Consider the following 17,110-nt stretch of genomic DNA (forward strand, 5'->3'; position numbering starts at 1 on the left):
CATCCCTTTGTTCTCACCCTGTGAATAAGCTCTAAATTTGCTTCTGAATGGTCAGGTGTTTCTTCGATGTGGGAAGACACATGGATGGGATTTGTGGCACGGTTTGGAAGCGTGCAAAGGTCTTCTTCCTTCAGTGCCTCCAGGCCACAAGCTCTTGTGGAGATACAGGCATTGCAGCTGTGACTAGAGGAGCAGAGTAGGGCCGAATGGAGCAGAGCAGTGGTGTCACTGCTGGGGATGCTGCTGTGGCTGTGGGCAGAGGCGGAGGGAGCCGGGCTTCTCCAGGGGCTCAGGCGCAGGTGAGTGTCCAGCGGGAAGGCAAGTTCTGCCACGGGAACCAAGGCCAACATGAGGGAGTGAAAACTTGTGCAGTTGGGACCTGCCTGAGCCACTGTGGAGGCCTGTGGGCCTGCTAGGGCACTTCCTGGGGCTGTGGCCTGGAAGAATGTCCCCTAGACTTTAACCTCTCCCCTGGTCTCCTGTTTATCATTTCAATATACATTTGATACCGTGATTATTGAAAATCATTTACTTTGCTTTGTTTGCTGGTAACTGACGGTATATTTGACTACCATTTAAATTTAAATTTTAGTTGCACAATATTTGATAGACTTCCTTTCCCAGTTTTCCTGTTCCACCCCTGCTTCCTTGAACCCATTGTCCCTGGGAAGGACAGGCCGGGAGATGGAACCTGCTCAAGAGCAAGCACAGGCGAGCCACCAGCCATCTGCCATCTCCCCTCCTCTTCTGACCCCTTGCCAGGATGGCCCTGGCAGGCATCCTGGATTCTACCCTAACCCACTTTCTGACTGCCCTCAACCCTGCCCGCACTTTTCTCTTGTATTAGCAGTCCCCCATTTTTGCTGCAATACGTATTTCAGAGATCAGAGCTACAATAAAAGTTGAGAAAAAAAACAGCTGGAGGACCGACTCTGTTGCCCCCACAGGAGTTCTGTGCCCTGCACCACCGGAAGGTTCCCCCATTCTAGTCCCCCATGAAACCTTTTCTTTTGACTTGTGTGTTTGCTGAAGGCCACTTGGGAAAGGTTCCACCATAAGTCTTTTGGCTTTGATTTTCTGTTCTCTTTTGTTTTGTGGGTGAGGGGGAATGAAGTGGTGGGGAGCCGTCTGGGAATCAGGGCCTGAGAAGTGAGGGGAAATGAAAATTGTATTTACTTATTGTTTGCTTATGTCTGCAATATCAACCCACCTGTTTATTGTAATTCCCAAGTTTAGTTAAAATCTACTAAGTATTGTGTTGGTTTTAGCTATAAGAAGATATTATTTTTACTATGATTGTTATACCTTTCATTTTAAATAAAACAAAAAAGGGGGAGTGTGGGGGTTTGTCCTGGAGGGCACGGGCCAAAAATGACCACACAGCCACACATCAGACAACAATGACCAACACCAAGGCTCAGGAGAAGAGAAGCCACAACGGATGACAGCCAGAAAACTTATGGTGAGCTGATCATGAAGTGGAGAGGAATCTGGGGCCAACTGGGAGTGGCCATGCAGATCAACAGCCTGTCTGAACCTGTCTCAGGGCAGAGGGAAAACAGGTGATGGCTTTGGGATGGGCACCCAAAGCTGCCAACACTATCCCCCAATGCACCATCCAGCACCAAGAGAAGACTTGCTTAATTTTTTCAGTATTTTATCCAATTACTCTTTCTTTTTTCTTTTAGCTAGTTTCAACTTCTGTACATAGTCCTCTCATTCCTTTGAGATTCCTACCTCTTCCTTTCTTTGCACCTTCCCCTCCCTGATTGTCAGCTGAGCTATTTACAGATTGCTTTTCTCACCCACCTGGTACCTGATGTGTGTGCCAGCACCAAAATAATTCTCCTTATTTTGCCCCTAACTGCCTTCTCTTTGGGGCACTGTCACAGCTGGCAAAGCTTCAGTCTTTCACATGTGTTTTTTGGCCAGTAAGTGGGTAAGGGCTGGCAAAGCAACTTCCTAAGGCCTACAGAGCAATGCACTGCAAGCCAGACCTGTTCTCTTTCAGGCAAGGCTTCTCTGAAAGGACTTCACAATTCCCATCACAGAACTGAGGCACTGTTGACAGAGCACCAGACTGTGAAAGGCTTTGAAAGGGGATAGGAAGCTCAGCTTGCAAACGAGACACAAGAAGCTTTCTCCCCACCAGACTTTTGGCATGCCAATAGCAGTGCTCCACGCTGGCCATGCGTCCCCAGGACATTCCCCATTTGCACAACCCTCCTGCTGGCAATGGACTCACTTTGGCTGTCATGTGGGGCAGAGAAGGGAAGAGGCAGCCAGAGAGGGATCCTCTCACTGTCTTTCAGAAAATGACAGCAGAGCAGCCTTTCTCAGGAAAGTCATCTGAAATGACTTCAGAGTCGCAATCATCTGGATTGCCTCAGGGGTGGGGCTCAAAGACATCACAAAACTCAAGAGGCTCCAACCTCCTCAGCGTATCATTGCAGTCAAGCTACTGGCTTCAGACCAAATACCTTTCCTGACTTCACCTAACCCTTCAGTGCTTCTCAAACCCAAAATCTTTCTTCTTGTCTTCAGTCAGCCTAACCACTTCTGCCTTCTATGTCCACAGCTGGAGAGAGCTTTCCAGCTGCCACCTCTGCTCCTCTGTCAGCCCTTTTTGTCCCTGCTTCCAGGGGCCACCAACAGTTCCACATGCCTTTCTTCTGCACAATCATGCTCTACACATCCCCCACCAAACCTACACATACTTGCCCTGGTGGAGTAATTTTCTGCTTTGCTCTGAGGCGATAGGAAGATGTCTCAAAGTTTTCCTATGAAAAGTTTACGGAGGAATCTTCCCCACCCCCTGTGGCAACCAGAGAGAAAATACAAAAATTTCTCAATAGTGCTTGCACCAAATGTATATAAAACACATGAACATGAATGTCTTAAAACTTAGCAAGATAAAAACATGGGAACACTCGATGCAGTGAAGAACAGCAGTTCTTCAGTCCTGTACCACTTCATCTTTCCATGAAACACCTCTCAAAAAAGAAAACTCACTTGGACCTACTTCATACACAGGAACTATCCACTTTTGTGTTCTCTGCCTGAGAAAGTTTTGGTGATGCTTTAATCAAACCTGCAATAAAAGTCTGTATAAAGAAATGTAGAAGACATCAAGAAAGTGACAATCACTAATAAAACGTATTTGGCAAGAGTTATCTTCTTTCAAATATCAAGTACCTTACCAATACTTAGTCTGTTCCTAAGGTGAAATCCAATCCCTGTATCCTGTTTCCCTCAGGTATCAGCTAAAAAACCTATCTGCTTCATAACACTGATCACATATACTTTTCCCAACTATCTTCCAAAACTATTGATATATTTACAATTTTGTTAGCACGAATCACAGCCATTTATCACATCAGTGAGACCAAAACAACAAACTTGCACCATGATGAAAGCATTTTCTCCTAAGGGTTACAGATTCTCTAGCAGCAGCATTTCTGCCTCCAGGCTCTGGTGGCAGACAAGGCTCAATGCCCACGGCTGCCAGAAGGAGGCACAGGAGGAGCAGTTTGCAAAGCTTCCTTGAGAATACAGGGAAAATGAGTCTCTACTTATTGCCCAATTTCTTTCCAGAGAGCCTCTTGGGATATTTGAATTCACCACCTTCTCCCAACCGACGTTTTGGAGGTGGTGCCGAGATTTTGTTTTCTCAGCCTTCATCCATAAATTTTGAAATAAATTACAATAACACTGAAGGAGGTGAACGGGACATCCCCTGTTTCTCATGCATTGCTTGGGGGTTCTCCCCTCTCCAAGGGGTCCAAACTTTGCAAACCACAGCTTGTTCCCCAGGCAGAAGACCAGGGCTTTTCACCATGTGCTTCCTTCTCCAAAAGATTTATTTCATTCCTCCCCAAGAGAAAAATTCCCCAAACATTCTCCATTTCTTTGGGATCATTGTTAATTTTCCCGTGTAATTCAACCACTTCTGTTGCAGAATGACGTATCACTCACTCCCAGACTCTGCCTCCTGAGGAGCAAATTCCTTCTTTATCCGCGGGGAGGGCTTGGGATGAGAAGGAGGGGAGAAGATTGGCTGTGCACAGCGGAACCTGTCCTGCAGGGAGCAGAGGAAGGTGACATCCCCTCGGCGCCGTCCCGCCTCTGTGTTTGGGAGGGGCGGGCGCAGTTTGGGCTGAGGGGCGAGGTTGGGCTTTGAGGCATTAAAGCCCTGCCAGGGGCTGCGGGCCTGACCTTGCAGTCAGGGAGGCCCGGCTGTTCCTGGAGTCTGGAAAGCGCTGGTTCCAGGCCTTGCCCAGCAGTGTTAAATTGCAGCTCTAAGGCTCTTTGGCTTTGCAGCAGCGTCTTTCAGTGGTTTCTCATGTTTTGGGGGCTGCCTTCACCCCAGCATTCAGTTCCTGCTCTGGCCTGAGGCCGCCTATTGTTTCAGGCCCTGAGGCAATTTGCAATTGGTTCAGCTCCTTTTCTAGCTGTTGGGCAACATTCAGCTCTCTGAGTCAAACCTCCATGCCTATGGCTACCAGGCATGGTCCTTCCCTGGGAATGTTTAATTTTCTTCTGCCAAAGGTCACCTTTTCTGCACAAGTAACTGCGGATGGTGCCAGTTTCCCTCAGTCCCACTCTCTCTTTCGTGCTGGGCAAGTTTTTATTGAAGCTTTTAGCAAGTCGGTCACTGGAGAGCAGTTCAGATCAGTTTCTGCGTGGGATTCCATTACTTTTGTGCCAGGAAATAGCAGCTTTGACTGAAAATTGATTTCTCCTTTATTATGTCACCAGCAGTTCCTGCTGTATAAAAGGCCCGTGTCACCTCAAGAGTACCCTGCTTGCTGTGCCAATTAAGATGTAAGGCCCCAACAACGTTGCTCTATGAGAGACTTTAAAAGGACTTAAACTTGTTCAAGTACTCTGAGTTAGAAAAGCGGGAGAAATACTGACGAGACGTTCTCCAGGAGTTGGAACAACAAAAAACTCTTCCCGGGCAATTTTGAGAATCAGAGAAATTTGAAGGCAAAAAACCCCTTTGAGCAGGATTCAATCAACATAAAAGTGTCCATGAAGCATTCAGCTTAACAAAGTCTAAGCCTGATAGATTTTAAATTTCTCAAAAATCTGAGAGGATGGAATTGGGAAAAGAAAGAGAAAGAGAGAATGACAGAAAAGAACCAACATAGCTACCACTCCTGGTTCCAGTGGTGTTCAGCTGATAGAAATTCCAAGAGGAGGTAGGGTCAAGAGATGTGGTGGCCACACATCCCGAGGTAAATAGCCTTTGGCTTTCCTGGGGCCTTCCCCCACATGGGGCTCCCACTCACCTGGCCATTTAGGAGCTGGGTTAGGGGCTCCAGACACAGCTGTGGAGCCTTGCCTCTGGTGTGCCAGGGATCAGCGGCCACAGCTGGGCTGGGATGCAGGCCTGGGGGTGTGGGGCGTGCAGAGTAGGGCATCGCCTCAGCAGAGCAAGGTTTGGTCTGCCCCTTTCCCCACCTACAAGCGCCTGAAAGGGCTTGAGCCAGCAATGTCCTCCAGTGTCTCACAACAAGGTTTCCAGGTTCCTGTGCTTCTTGGCTGTCAAGACTCCAGAGATTTGTGGCTGGATATTAAGAAATTGCACATTTGCTTCCTTCCCAAAGAGGCATCCTGAGCGTTGTTTTTTCTTTCTAAGGCCTTCCCTCCTTTCTATGTCCTCATCTTGAGATAGTCCTGGGAAAGCCTCTCCTCTCTCCCCTTCTCCACCACAATGGAGGGGGACAATGGAAAAACCAATCTATGAGAAGCTGAGAATGTTAGAGTTATAATGTAGTGAGGGGAAAAAAAAAAAAGCAGTAGACGACGACAATAGGAAGAAAATTGTGCGAAAGAGGTAATGGCTTAAGCAAGAAAGGTGCAGTGTCACACGGGGCCGCTGGAGCAAAGACAGGATGGCCAGGGCTTACAGCATGGTTCTGATGGTAGATGGGGGCTGCTGGTGCTGCCGGGAGCAGCTCTGGACCTGCAGTGGCAGTTTGCTGCTCCCTCTCTGCGGCAGTGCTGGTGGCAGTGGCGATGTTGATGGGTGTCTGTCTCTCCCTGCGGAGCTCTGTTTGGCACTGCCGCTGCCATCAGTCCGCCACGCCGGGCATGTCCGTGGGAATGGGATCTGCCGCTTCGCTGCCTCTTCCTACCAGCCTGCTGGGCTGCACTTGGCTTGGCTGCACACCTTTGGGCTTGGCTGAACTCACTTGGTATCAGTGTCAGCACTCTGGCTTGCCTTGTTCTGCTGGAGAAGAAAAACAGTCCCACATGCCCCCCTGGCCCTGATGGTTTCAGCTGTGTGTCAGAGCTGTCACTTCAGTGCCACCCATTTCAGCCCTGTGTCCTAAAAATTACTGTGGAAGGACAAAAGTGGGGGGAAAAAAAGGTGGTGGTGCTTTGGTGCCAAGGACTCTCTGCTAGAGTGAGTCAGAGAGAAGGATCCTCCTTGCATTTCCTGTCATGGCGTTTCCCTGCTGAAATCCCAGCCACAGCTTTGATGTAAAATGTTTTGAATAACAATGCTGAAAGACGCATGGCCTTGTCTCTGTACCTAGGAGAAAACTCTAAATGTCATTGAAGTCGTGCTTCTCCCTGTTTGCTCTTGGTATCTCTGCTGGTCAGAGTGACCCTGAGATGCGTTAGAAAGTCTCTTTTCCCAGCCCGGCAGTTGAAGAAGGAGTCGGAACTCTTCTGTTCTTGGTCTCAAGGTTGTTTATTGTTTCTTATCTATAATATTCTTTCTCCGACCCGCCAAGGTCTGTCTAGCAGGTTGGGTTGAGGCACACTGCCCACCTCAGAGGCAGTGTTGTCTTTTTATACTAAAAACTATGTGTACACTATTTACAATAACTTCCCAATACCTATCACCTATGTGAGACAGTGAACTTCTTCTCTAAACCAATCTAAAAGTGCCATCATCACCCAGAAGATGGAGGCTAGGAAGAAGGAGGAAAATGGACAAGGCACATCCAAATTCCTGCATTTTGAGACCCCCGAGCCGTCACTTTAAAAACCTCAAAAATCTATTTTTCACCTGGTGACAAACTACCTATTATTCTACTTAAACTCTTTTGACTTGTAATTCTTCATATCAAGATTGGTGATTGTGTTTTCCAAGGGCTAAATCAAAGGCACAGGCGTCTGGGGTTCTGTGCCAAAGTCTGTGAGCCCCCGGGCAGCGGCTTGAGCCCTCCAGGGCAGGCAGAGGAATTTCCTGGGTTCTGATAGTTTGCTGCTTTCTAGAACTAAGGGAGGTCCCGCTGGAAGAAGCCTTCTGGTTTTTGCGCGGAAGCAATAGTGGCCAAAGAGCACTAATGTGGTTCCTCACATCCTGCTCCCTTCTCAGTGCTCAGCTTCTCAGTGTGGGCTAGAGGGGCTTAGTGTGTTTTTACTCTTAGATGCCTTGAGCAACAGGTGATGGACTAGGAGGGCTTTTTGTGTGGCTTTGTAGCAGAGGAGAACTCTGCAGGCTTTTTTTGGCATTATCTGTAGAGAAGGTGTGGTTCTGTGCATGAACTCACAAAGCAGCCCAGGGCACTGCTATTGTGATGTCAGCGGCCGCATGGCAGCGTTGTCAGGCAGAGTTGCTGTGCCGAGGCCCGGAAGGGCTCAGTGTGCAGAGCAGCTCTGCGGCACGCTCACTGCAGGGGAACCTGCTGATCGACGAGGTCTCTGCCAGCAGGACTCTGAGTTTTTTGGTTTCCTCCCTACAGGCTTTGTCCCTTGCAGATTGAGCAGCACTGCTCCAGCCATGGAGGGAGTGTGTGCTGCAGCTTTCACGGCTTTTACCGTGGCTTATTCCGGGTACTTTTTCACCCACCTGGCACGTAAGTAGACATTTTTGTTCAGTGCAGCATATGGAAACCCAAATGCCACACAGAGGCCTTCAGTTGGGTAATGCCCCTGCCCACAGCTCCAGCTAAGTAGGGCGTGTCTCTAGCCAGTGGGGCATGGGCAGCATTTGTGATGTAGCCTGCGGGGATTCCGCTCCTGCCGTGCCACAGCCTGTGGCAATGGAGTCTGGAGTCTCCTCAGTTTGCTGGCTCAAGCAAGACAACTTCCAGGATGGGGAGACTGGGAGAGCTTGGCAGGCGTCCTTGTAAAAGCTGTGCACTGCTCTCCAGGACTGAGGCAAAGTCCCTCAGTTCAAGGCTTCTTGTCTGCATTCCCTCATCCCAGCATGTGCCTGTGGAACTTGACACTTCCTGCGCGCTAAAAGAGCCATTTGTTCTGTGATGAAATCACAGAATGAGCTTGGTAAAGGCCTCTGAGATAGACATTTCTGAGGAGTTCTTGTATGCTCCCACACACAGGAGCTGTTCCTGTGCTGTGTCATGATAGAACTGCCACCATGGCTCAGAGGGACTTGGGTGAAGCCTCCTTGGGGAAAGGTTTTCAGTAAGCTCACGGCAATTGCTGCATGCAATGTCTTGAGAAGACTGAAATAGAGGAAAGAGAGGAGCTGTAGCCGCTGCTGGGTGAGGTGGGGCAGAAGCAATGACTGTTAGAGAACCACTTGTAGACTTTCTCAGTCTCAAGTTTCTATGGGTTGAGTGGCCAAAGAGGAGAAAAGGTAGACACCAGGCAGTATTTTGTGCTGCTGTTGTCTTGCTTGCTGTGTGCCACAAGGGATGCTGCTGGAGTGGTGTAGTGAAAGCAGAATGCTCTGTCTTTGGGTTGACTTTTGGGTGGGCATGGCCAGCACAGGCAGTTTTCTTAGAGCATCTGGTTCTTTTTCCCTTGTGTGTTGCAGGTCACATCAGCCGTGCCTGGAGAGAATCCGGTCTTTGGGTGAGTGGCAAAGGAGCCTCTGGCCTTGGTAGCATTTGGCAATTGCGGAGCAAGGTGTGAGCTGGGCCTGTTGCGGTCTGGTGCCAGCCTGGCTGGAGGAATGAAAGTACAGCCCAGGCCCTTTGCAGCAACAGCAGCAGCAGGAGGACCCAGGGCTGTTTTCTCCAGTTCCTTTCCAGAACTTTTAAGCAGCTGAAAGTGGTGGCTGCCCTGATGGAATTTCTCCTGCACAAGAGAGCGCAGTGCCATCTAGCTGGCCCATTTTACTGGAGTCTGAGCACCTTAGAATCCCATTTCTCTGCAGATGCTTTCTCCTGAGTGCATCTGGGTCTAGAGCTGAATATAAAGGAGGTTACGTGTCCCTGATGCTGCTGTCTGTCTGCAGAGCCCTAAGGGAACCTCGGAGCCTCCAGTGGCTGTGTGTCTTCCTGAAGAAGAGGCCCAAGGGGAGGAAGATGCCCAGCAAAGTGTACCTGCTGCCACTGCAGGGCCTGAGCATGCAGCATCAGTAAGTGGCAGCTCTGGGCAGTCCTGTGGCTGGAGCAAAGCATAGCTGCAAGTTTCTGATCAGACAGCACCTCCCGTGCCTGGCATGGACCATGCTGAGGGCTGGAATCTTTCCTGCCCTTCCCGCAGGCAGTGAGGCCTGGAACTTGGAAGTTCAGGGATCACCTTCCTACTGTTCTGAAAGGGGCTGTGAATTTGTCTTAGCAAGAGACGGGAGGTAGCATTAGGATGTCTTGGCATGCTGCTGGGGTACAAGTGAGGCCCTTGGTGGCCAGTGGCTGTGCAGGCTCCGTGTCCCCAGTGAAGGGAGTAGTGCAAAGGTGCAGTTCAGAAGCTTGCAGGATATGAGGAGACACTGTCCCCAGGAGGGACCTGGCCCTGCGCAGAGAGCAGCTGTCAGTAGCTAAAGGAACAGCTGAGATGCAGCGGGGCCTGTAGCTGAATATAGGTGAGGTGGTGAATGCCAGGTTCTTTCCTGTCCCTCATGCTGCTGTGTGTCCCCAGAGCAGAAGGGCAGCGTCAGCACCTGCTCTGGCTGCCTCTGCACCCGAGGAAGAGGCTGAAGAGGGGGAAGGTGCTCATGAACCTGCCCCTACTGTCAGCCCAGTGCCAGAGCAAACATCATCAGTAAGTGCCTGCTTTGGTTAGCAGCGTGTGTGGTGCCATTTTGTCCGTGGTGTAAAAGCAGCCTTTGGATTTTGGGCCTTGAGCTGGAGAAGAGGGCTGCAAAAGCTGAGAGGTGAAGAGCCCTGGCTGTGGCCAGCAGCATCTTCCCAGGGGCTTGCATTTGAAATGGGATGGCAGGGGCACCTCTGCCAGGCACATTTGTGACCTCACTCCTTTCTTTTCCCAGAGCTCCACCTCCTCTGTCCTGGCACCTGCAGGAGCTGCAGCAGAAGGCTCTGAAGGAGCCTCCAGTCCCCAGGCTGGCAAGTGCAGCGTGAGCAGCTCGTGCATCTGGAGCACGAGTAGCTCCTCTGGCAGCAGAGAGCAGCTGGGAGAGAGGACAGAGGACAAGTGCCTGGCCATGCTGAGTACGTCCTTTGTGATCCTTGTCTGCTGGAGCAGTGCCCTGTGTGTGCGTGTGTCGGCATGAGCTGTCCCAGCTCCTGTTCCTCCTCAGCTGAGTGCCAGCTCCTGAGGCCTCCACACAGGACCTGTTGTTGTGCTTTGAGGTGGTGAGGGGTCACCGGGGTGTTGCTCCTGCCTCTGAGAGCAGCTCAGCCTGGCTTGGCTTTGCCTGAGCTTCCCTGGAGGCAAAAGGCAAACCAGAGGTTGTTTCTGGCTGAGCAGGAGGCCGTGACCCAGCCAATGAGTAGGCCTCAAGGAGCTCCTGTGGGGCACGGCCAAGGTCATCTTCAGAACTCGGCCTGTCCTAAAGGCTGAGGCACCTCATTCCTAAGGCCCAGCACAGTAGTTTGGAACATGAGCTGCTGCTCCTGAAAGGCAGAAGGCCATTGTTTAGGCAGAATTGTCCTGCTTAAAGCTGCAGATTGTGCTTCTGCTGGAAGCACTTTGCAATATTCTTGCTGTTCTGCAAAGGGCAGCAGTTGAGAACAATTGATTCCAGGAGCCAAGATGCCTTTGATGTTTGCAAGGATTAAAGCTTTGGTTGAAGGTCACAGAGTGTTGATTGCCAAGAACAGCAAGGTTTTGTTATTCCTGCTGCCCTTAACATTTCTAGACAACAACCAGTTCTCTTGGTTACAGGTTTCTGATCCCTGTATCCTCTGACTGTTTCTGCACGTGCTTAGATTTTAGTTTAGACTTCTAGTTTGGTGCGGGCCATCTGTGCTGCAGGGCTGCTCGTCTTGCTGCTGTTGTTTCTGAGGTGGTGGCGGTGGTGGTGCGGTGGTGGTGTTGTTTGCCGACTGCCTGAGTTGAAAGGGCCCAGAGTCGCAGAGAGTGGGGCTGCCTTTCTGATCTGCTGCAGGGTGGGATCTCTTTTGAAGTGAGCATCTTTCCTTGGGATTTTTACAGAGATGCTGGTGAGCGAGGGAGATCCTGAGGCTGAGTACACAGAGCTGGAAACCATTGGCAAAGGGTGAGCGCAGCCACAGTTCCTTCTTCAAAGGCAGGGCCTGTGCATTTTGCTGCCGTCACATCTCCCCAGAGCGACGTCAGGCAAGCTCCAAAGCTGTTCAGACACTGCGTTAGGATGATGCCTGATGATCTCTCAGTACTGGTCAGCATTTACAGCTGTGGTCCGAAGGCATGGCGGCAAAGACACCTGGATGCTGGCAATGTCTTTTCTGCGGCAAAGAGCAGCACCTGGCAGATCTCCTGTCCCTCAAGTCTGTTGCACCTGATTGCCGCTCTTCCTAGGAGAAAGCATTTTTGCATGTCTCAAAAGAATACAGAATGCGTGGGAATGAAAGGAGGAGAAACTTTGTTGCCTCAGAGGTCAAGTCAGCAGCTGACAGCTGTCAGGGAACAGCTCTGGGTAACATTTCTTTCCAGTATTTTGCTGAAACCAAGACTCAGTGGTCTGGATGGCCACCACCTAGTCTAGCAGGCAAAAGCAGAAAGGAAAGAAGCAGCTCTCTTTTGTAGCTGAGGTGGCAAAAGACAAAGCTTTGTCAGGGCAATGGCCAGTGCCAATGCACTCCAGAGGAAAAGGCATCATCTGGCTGATGGCAGAACCCTGGTGGATCCTGTGGGGTTTAGGCCTTTCCTGCAGAGAATCCACCAAGCTGTTCCCTTTGAAAGCCGGCTCTGCTGACTGGAAATGGGACTGATTTGCAACATTTTCCCTGTGAGAAGCCAAATGTACAAGAAGTCTCCAGAAAAGCAGAGTCCTCCAGGTGTCTGGTGCACCGAAGAGAAGCAGCTGACAACAGCTCTGGACTCAGAACGCCGCTGTCCAAGGATCCTGTGTTTTGAGGACTTCTCCATTTGTGTGTGCAGCAATGGAAGCCTTTCCCTGCTCTGGCTGTGGCTGCAGCTGTGGCCGGGCACTAACTTCCTTGCAAGCTGGAGAAGGGATCTGTGTCTGGAGGCTTTCCTCCAATGGCTGTTCCGTGGCCTCAGGCTTCTCAGAAGGCCTCAGTAGTGGTGCTTGAGTTTGGCAGACAGGCTCCAAGGAGAGGTGGGAGAAGGCCCAACTGGCAAGTTCCTGGAAAAATCCCACACATGTATACAGATACAGAAAGAGAAAAGGGGGAAAAGACCCAGACAAGAATCTGTCCTATTCCATTTACTGTTTGCCCCAGGACTTATTTGCCATTGGACTGCAGTGTCTTGCACTGGCAGGGACTAAAGGACTTCTTCTTTCTCCGCTGCTGTTTTGTTTCTAGGGGTTTCGGCACGGTGTGCATGGCAGTGGAGACTGCCACAGGAGAAGAGGTAAGCGCCAAGCAGTGCTGCAGCATCTGCAGCTCTCGAGTGCCCTCCCCTCTGCTGTGAGCTGTGGCTGAGCTTTGGGTGGCCAGGAGAGCTTTGCTGCAAAGGCAGATGAAGTGCAGAGCAGTGTCCGCCTGCCAAATACAGTGGGGACAGATTTTGTCCTTCTCAGCTGCCCCTGGGAATGCAAGGAGGCCAGAGGAGGACACGCTGGCTGCGTCTTAGTGCCCAGGTGGTGTCTCAGAGCATGGCACTGCTCTTTGGGGCTGCAGGGTTCCTGAGTTCTCTTTTCTGGCTGTTAGCAAATACATGGGAATCGTGCTGGTAGTTCTGTAGGCACCTGCAGTGCTGCCCTTGGAACTGTGCTTAGACAGAGTGGTCTGCAAGGAGACTCTCAAGGGCCTAAGCCCTGCTCGTAACCCGGTGTATATCCCTAGATGATCAAGCCATGGGTTATTTCTTTTTCTAGTCAGGGAGTAAACGCAAATGTCAGCGGTGTGAAGAAAAGTATTTGAGTGGAGCAAAATGAAAGGTGAAATGAAACCACAATCCTAGCACTTCCTGAAGTGAGGAAGTGCTAGGATTGTGGTTTTCGGAGGTGTCCTTAATGATGTTTTCATCATCGTGGACTTTTTTCATCGTGAAGTATGTAGGGTTGTATTTCTTAGGAGGAATAGCCCTCAGGATGTTGTTAGGACAGCATTTTATCTGCCACATCTCTAACTGTTTGCTTTGTTGTTGTGCAATGGAGAATGCCAGTGACTGCTGGAGTAATGATCAAATCCCCTAGAAGTGCCAATGGTTTCCCAGCAGTTTTGCTCCATTTTTACTGGCACAAAATGGCTTCCTGCTTGCAAGAGGTGTGTGAATGAGCATGGGGATGATAAAGTAAGGCCATGGGAGAAGACTGGCCCTGGGCACAGTGAGTGTTGTTAGACCTCTGAGGTGGAGAGCTTAGAGTGTGTTTCTGCCAGGTTTCCAGGGCAAAGGGTACGTGGCTCTGTGTCCTGGGAGGTGCCCGAGCAGGCGGTCTGATGTCCTGTCACAAGGCAGCTTGGCCCAGCCCAGCACTATCATCCCATAATCACTGTCTCCATGTTGCCCTTGTGGTCCTGTGCCACAGACTTCTTTGGTTCATGGTTTTCCATGTCGTTTTAGGTGGCCATAAAGAAAATTAGTCTCCTGCAAGAGAGCGGCAGCGAACTGTGCCTGAATGAAATCCAGGTCATGCGTGGCAATAAGCACGCCAACCTTGTCAACTATGTAGACAGGTGAGTGGTTCTGCTGTTCTGCTCTGAAAGGTCATTCACATCCTGCAAGCCAGAGGTTCAACCACTCCTTTGGTGGATGGCAGAGGATGGAGCTGTTCATTCCTGTTTCTGGGCTGATCTACAGTGTCTTGGGAGGAGATTGCATTGGGGCTGCATTACTCTTTCCTGGCATCCCGAGTTTGAAGGGCGCTTTCAAAGGCCGGACTTGGCCCTATCTTACTGAACCAACAGCCTCAAAGTTCCTGTGCTCTCACCCCATGGTTTTGTTGGGTTTGGGGTTGGATTTTTTCCCCATGGGTCTGAAGTGCTGCCAAAGCACTGCAGATTGTATTTCCCTTGGCCTTTTCATTGGTGTGGATATACCAAGCAGTGTTTTAGACTGCCCAGAGTTCAAGGCCTGTAGAGCGTAGTGAATGACTGCTCACTTCCTCCTGTCTTCCTCTGAGAGAGACACAGAAACAAGAATCCATCCGGTGGTGTGAGTGCACGCCTTCATCTCCAGGCTGTTGTTTCCTCCTTTCAGCTACCTGCTGGACGAGGAACTCTGGCTCGTGATGGAATACATGGACGGAGGTTCCTTACACGATGTCATCAGGGAGACTCGCCTGGCAGAAGGAGAGATAGCAGCTGTCTCTCGGGAGGTAAGGGATGGTGCCTGTGCTTCCCACGCCTTGGTTGGGATGGTCCTTCCAAATGGGTGACAAGGAAAGGAGAGATTTCATCTTCTGAGCCTCCTTGCTGCCTTTCTCTTATGACTGGCAGTAGCAAGAGCATCTGAAGTGCCTGCCAGTGTTCCTGCCCTTCTTCTCGTGTGTTTGTATTTGCCTCTCTAAACTCTTGCCTGGAGCCTGTGTGTGCTGCATTCCTTCCCCGGACGGGCAAAGTTGCTGGTGGCACAATGTAAAATAAGTGGCACAGACAAAGATACACACTGGGCTGTCATGGAGCTCAGCCTCGAAGAGAGCCTTGCACCAAAGGGGTGTTTGCAAAAGCATCCACTCTTGTCTGGCTGGAGAGAGCACAGCCACTGCAGCAGTGCTGCTGCAGTCTGTGGTTGCAGGGCAGTGGCCGGAGGAACAATTGTCCTTTCTCTTTCAGAAGCAAACACACCCTCACTTAGAAAGGCACTGCTGTCCTCGTGTTGGAGCAGCAAGCTCTTGCCCTTGCCAGCAGCCTGTCGTGCCATGGCTCAGCATGGCCCAGGAATGTTGCAGTGTTGCAGGTGTGCCACTTCCCCGCTTGTGGGATGAAATCCACTTAGGCTGGTGTTTCTTTTTCCTCTCTCAGTGCCTGCAAGGCCTGGATTTCCTTCACTCCAAGCAAGTGATCCACCGAGACATCAAAAGCCACAACATTCTCCTGGGTCTGGATGGATCCGTCAAGTTGGGTGGGTGTTGTTGGCTGCGGTGTGGGGCTGCCTTTGGGTGACTGCCGGTTCCCTGCAGTCCAGGCTGCCCTGCTGCAAGCACAGAGCACAGCCCCAAGGGGCAGGGAGGTGTTGCTGGGAACAAGGGCTCAGGAGTGCCTTTGGCTTGTGGGTGTGTCCCTTCCCAAGCAAGGCACTTACAGTCTAATAGCTTCAGGGCACTAAAAGCCACTGCCTGAAACCTGGGGCTTTTGCTAAGTGGCCAATTCGGTATTTCCTGGGCTGCAGGCCAGAGGAATGGCAGCATGGCCCCTTGATGGCAGCCAGGTTCCACGCTGCCCTCTTGGACATTGGTACAGTGGGGATTTCTTTGGTTTGCTTTCCTCGTTCACGCTGGCCTGTTTTTTCTCCTCAGCTGATTTTGGCCTTGCTGCTCAGCTGACCGCTGAGCAGAGCAAACGGAGATCAGCTGTTGGGACCACTTACTGGATGGCGCCAGAAATCTTCACCAGGAAGCTCTATGGCCCCAAAGTGGACATCTGGTCCTTTGGCATTGTGGGGATCGAGATGGTGGAAGGGGCGCCTCCTTACCGGATGAAAACCTCCCGCACGGTGCGCTGCAACTGCTCTCAGATACTGCTGTCACCCAAACACAATCTGCTCCTATTCTTCTGCCTGGCAAGCTTGCTAACACCTGGAAATGAGAGGTTCCAGGCTGCATAGTCTCTCGTGCTCCTTGTCCAGATCGTCCCCTTGCCATTTCAGTGCACGAACCGCACAAAAAATGGTGATGCCTTTTGCTTGACGGAAGCTTTGACAAAAGGGCAAAGCTGGGCTTTTAGTCCCCATCAGCCAGTGAAATCAGGGGTGAAGGCAAGAGCCTTTGCCTATTGGACTGGCTATGGCTGCCTGTGGCTTTGTGTTCTTTCAGTAGGGGTAGGAAAGGTATCTGCCAGGCTCTGGCAGGGAGTAAAGTGCCACAGGAGAGTGGAGCCTGTCCCGTGGGGTGTGTGTGAGCAGTTTGGGGTGCGAAGGAGACAGGTAGAGCGTGGCATTTGCTTCTTCTCTAGGTTCAAGAGCTGATCAGCAGTGGGGGCAGGCCGAAGCTGCAGAAGCCCAGGCAACAGTCGGCGTGGTTGCGAGACTTTCTGCACTGCTGCCTGGAGAGGGACGAGGACAGGCGCTGGTCTGCCCAGGAACTGCTGCAGGTAAAAGGCAAAGCGGCTGCAGGCTGCGCCAGCTGCCCGCTGCCAGGGGCTCCTCATCTGCTCAAGTCCAAGGCGTCTGATGGGGCCCGCTCCTAAGAATCTCCAGTCTGGGGGCTTGCAAAGGAAAACAAAGGAGAATCCTGGCCTAGGATGCCTTGGAAGGAGCCTTTCAAGGTCACCTAGACCAAATCTCCTTAAGCTGAAGACATCTGGATTCACGGACAGTGGTGCCCAGAATGCCCTCCTTTTCTTCTTTCTGTGTCTTTCTGGAAGCCAGAGAAAGCCTGTTTCAGCCTGTGAGTTCATGTTTTCTTTTTCTCTTTGGGCAGCATCCGTTTGTAACATCAGCCAAGCCGACCTCCGACCTGACGCCTCTGATCATGGCCACGCAGCAGTTTATGGCCAACAGGAGATACTAGCCCTGGAAGAGGCCATTGTTGTTTTAGGAGTTTGTAGTTTGTAGATTATAGCTCGTAGTTTGTAGTTTCTAGATTATAGCTCATAGTTTGTAGTTTGTTGAGACTGGTAGTCAAAATAAATACTCTAAGAAATGAAACCTTCACTGTGCTGGAAGGGTCCCTTTGTTCTCACCCTGTGAATAAGCTCTAAATTTGCTTCTGAATGGTCAGGTG

The 17,110-nt window shown here is 50.9% G+C and overlaps 1 protein-coding gene across 1 annotated transcript; it reads left to right on the plus strand.

The window, feature by feature from the left end:
- The first annotated feature begins 206 nt into the window (after positions 1–206).
- Positions 207–16,897, plus strand: LOC136569385 (serine/threonine-protein kinase PAK 3-like). Its single transcript, XM_066569781.1, has 13 exons — positions 207–299; positions 8,747–8,784; positions 9,170–9,292; positions 9,796–9,865; positions 10,145–10,325; positions 11,272–11,335; positions 12,588–12,636; positions 13,792–13,904; positions 14,428–14,545; positions 15,192–15,291; positions 15,686–15,882; positions 16,341–16,478; positions 16,808–16,897. The coding sequence occupies exons 1-13, from the start codon at positions 207–209 to the stop codon at positions 16,895–16,897; spliced, it is 1,374 nt and encodes a 457-aa protein (XP_066425878.1).
- The last annotated feature ends 213 nt before the right edge of the window (positions 16,898–17,110 follow it).

This window comes from Molothrus aeneus, chromosome Z, assembly GCF_037042795.1.
Source record: "Molothrus aeneus isolate 106 chromosome Z, BPBGC_Maene_1.0, whole genome shotgun sequence".
NCBI classification, from domain to species: Eukaryota; Metazoa; Chordata; class Aves; order Passeriformes; family Icteridae; genus Molothrus; species Molothrus aeneus.

Coding starts and splice junctions, on each gene's coding strand:
- LOC136569385 (XM_066569781.1), top strand. CDS start 207: ATGGAGCAGAGCAGTGGTGTCACTGCTGGGGATGCTGCTGTGGCTGTG. Junction 12,637..13,791: donor AGACTGCCACAGGAGAAGAG/GTAAGCGCCAAG, acceptor ATGTCGTTTTAG/GTGGCCATAAAGAAAATTAG. Junction 14,546..15,191: donor TAGCAGCTGTCTCTCGGGAG/GTAAGGGATGGT, acceptor TTCCTCTCTCAG/TGCCTGCAAGGCCTGGATTT.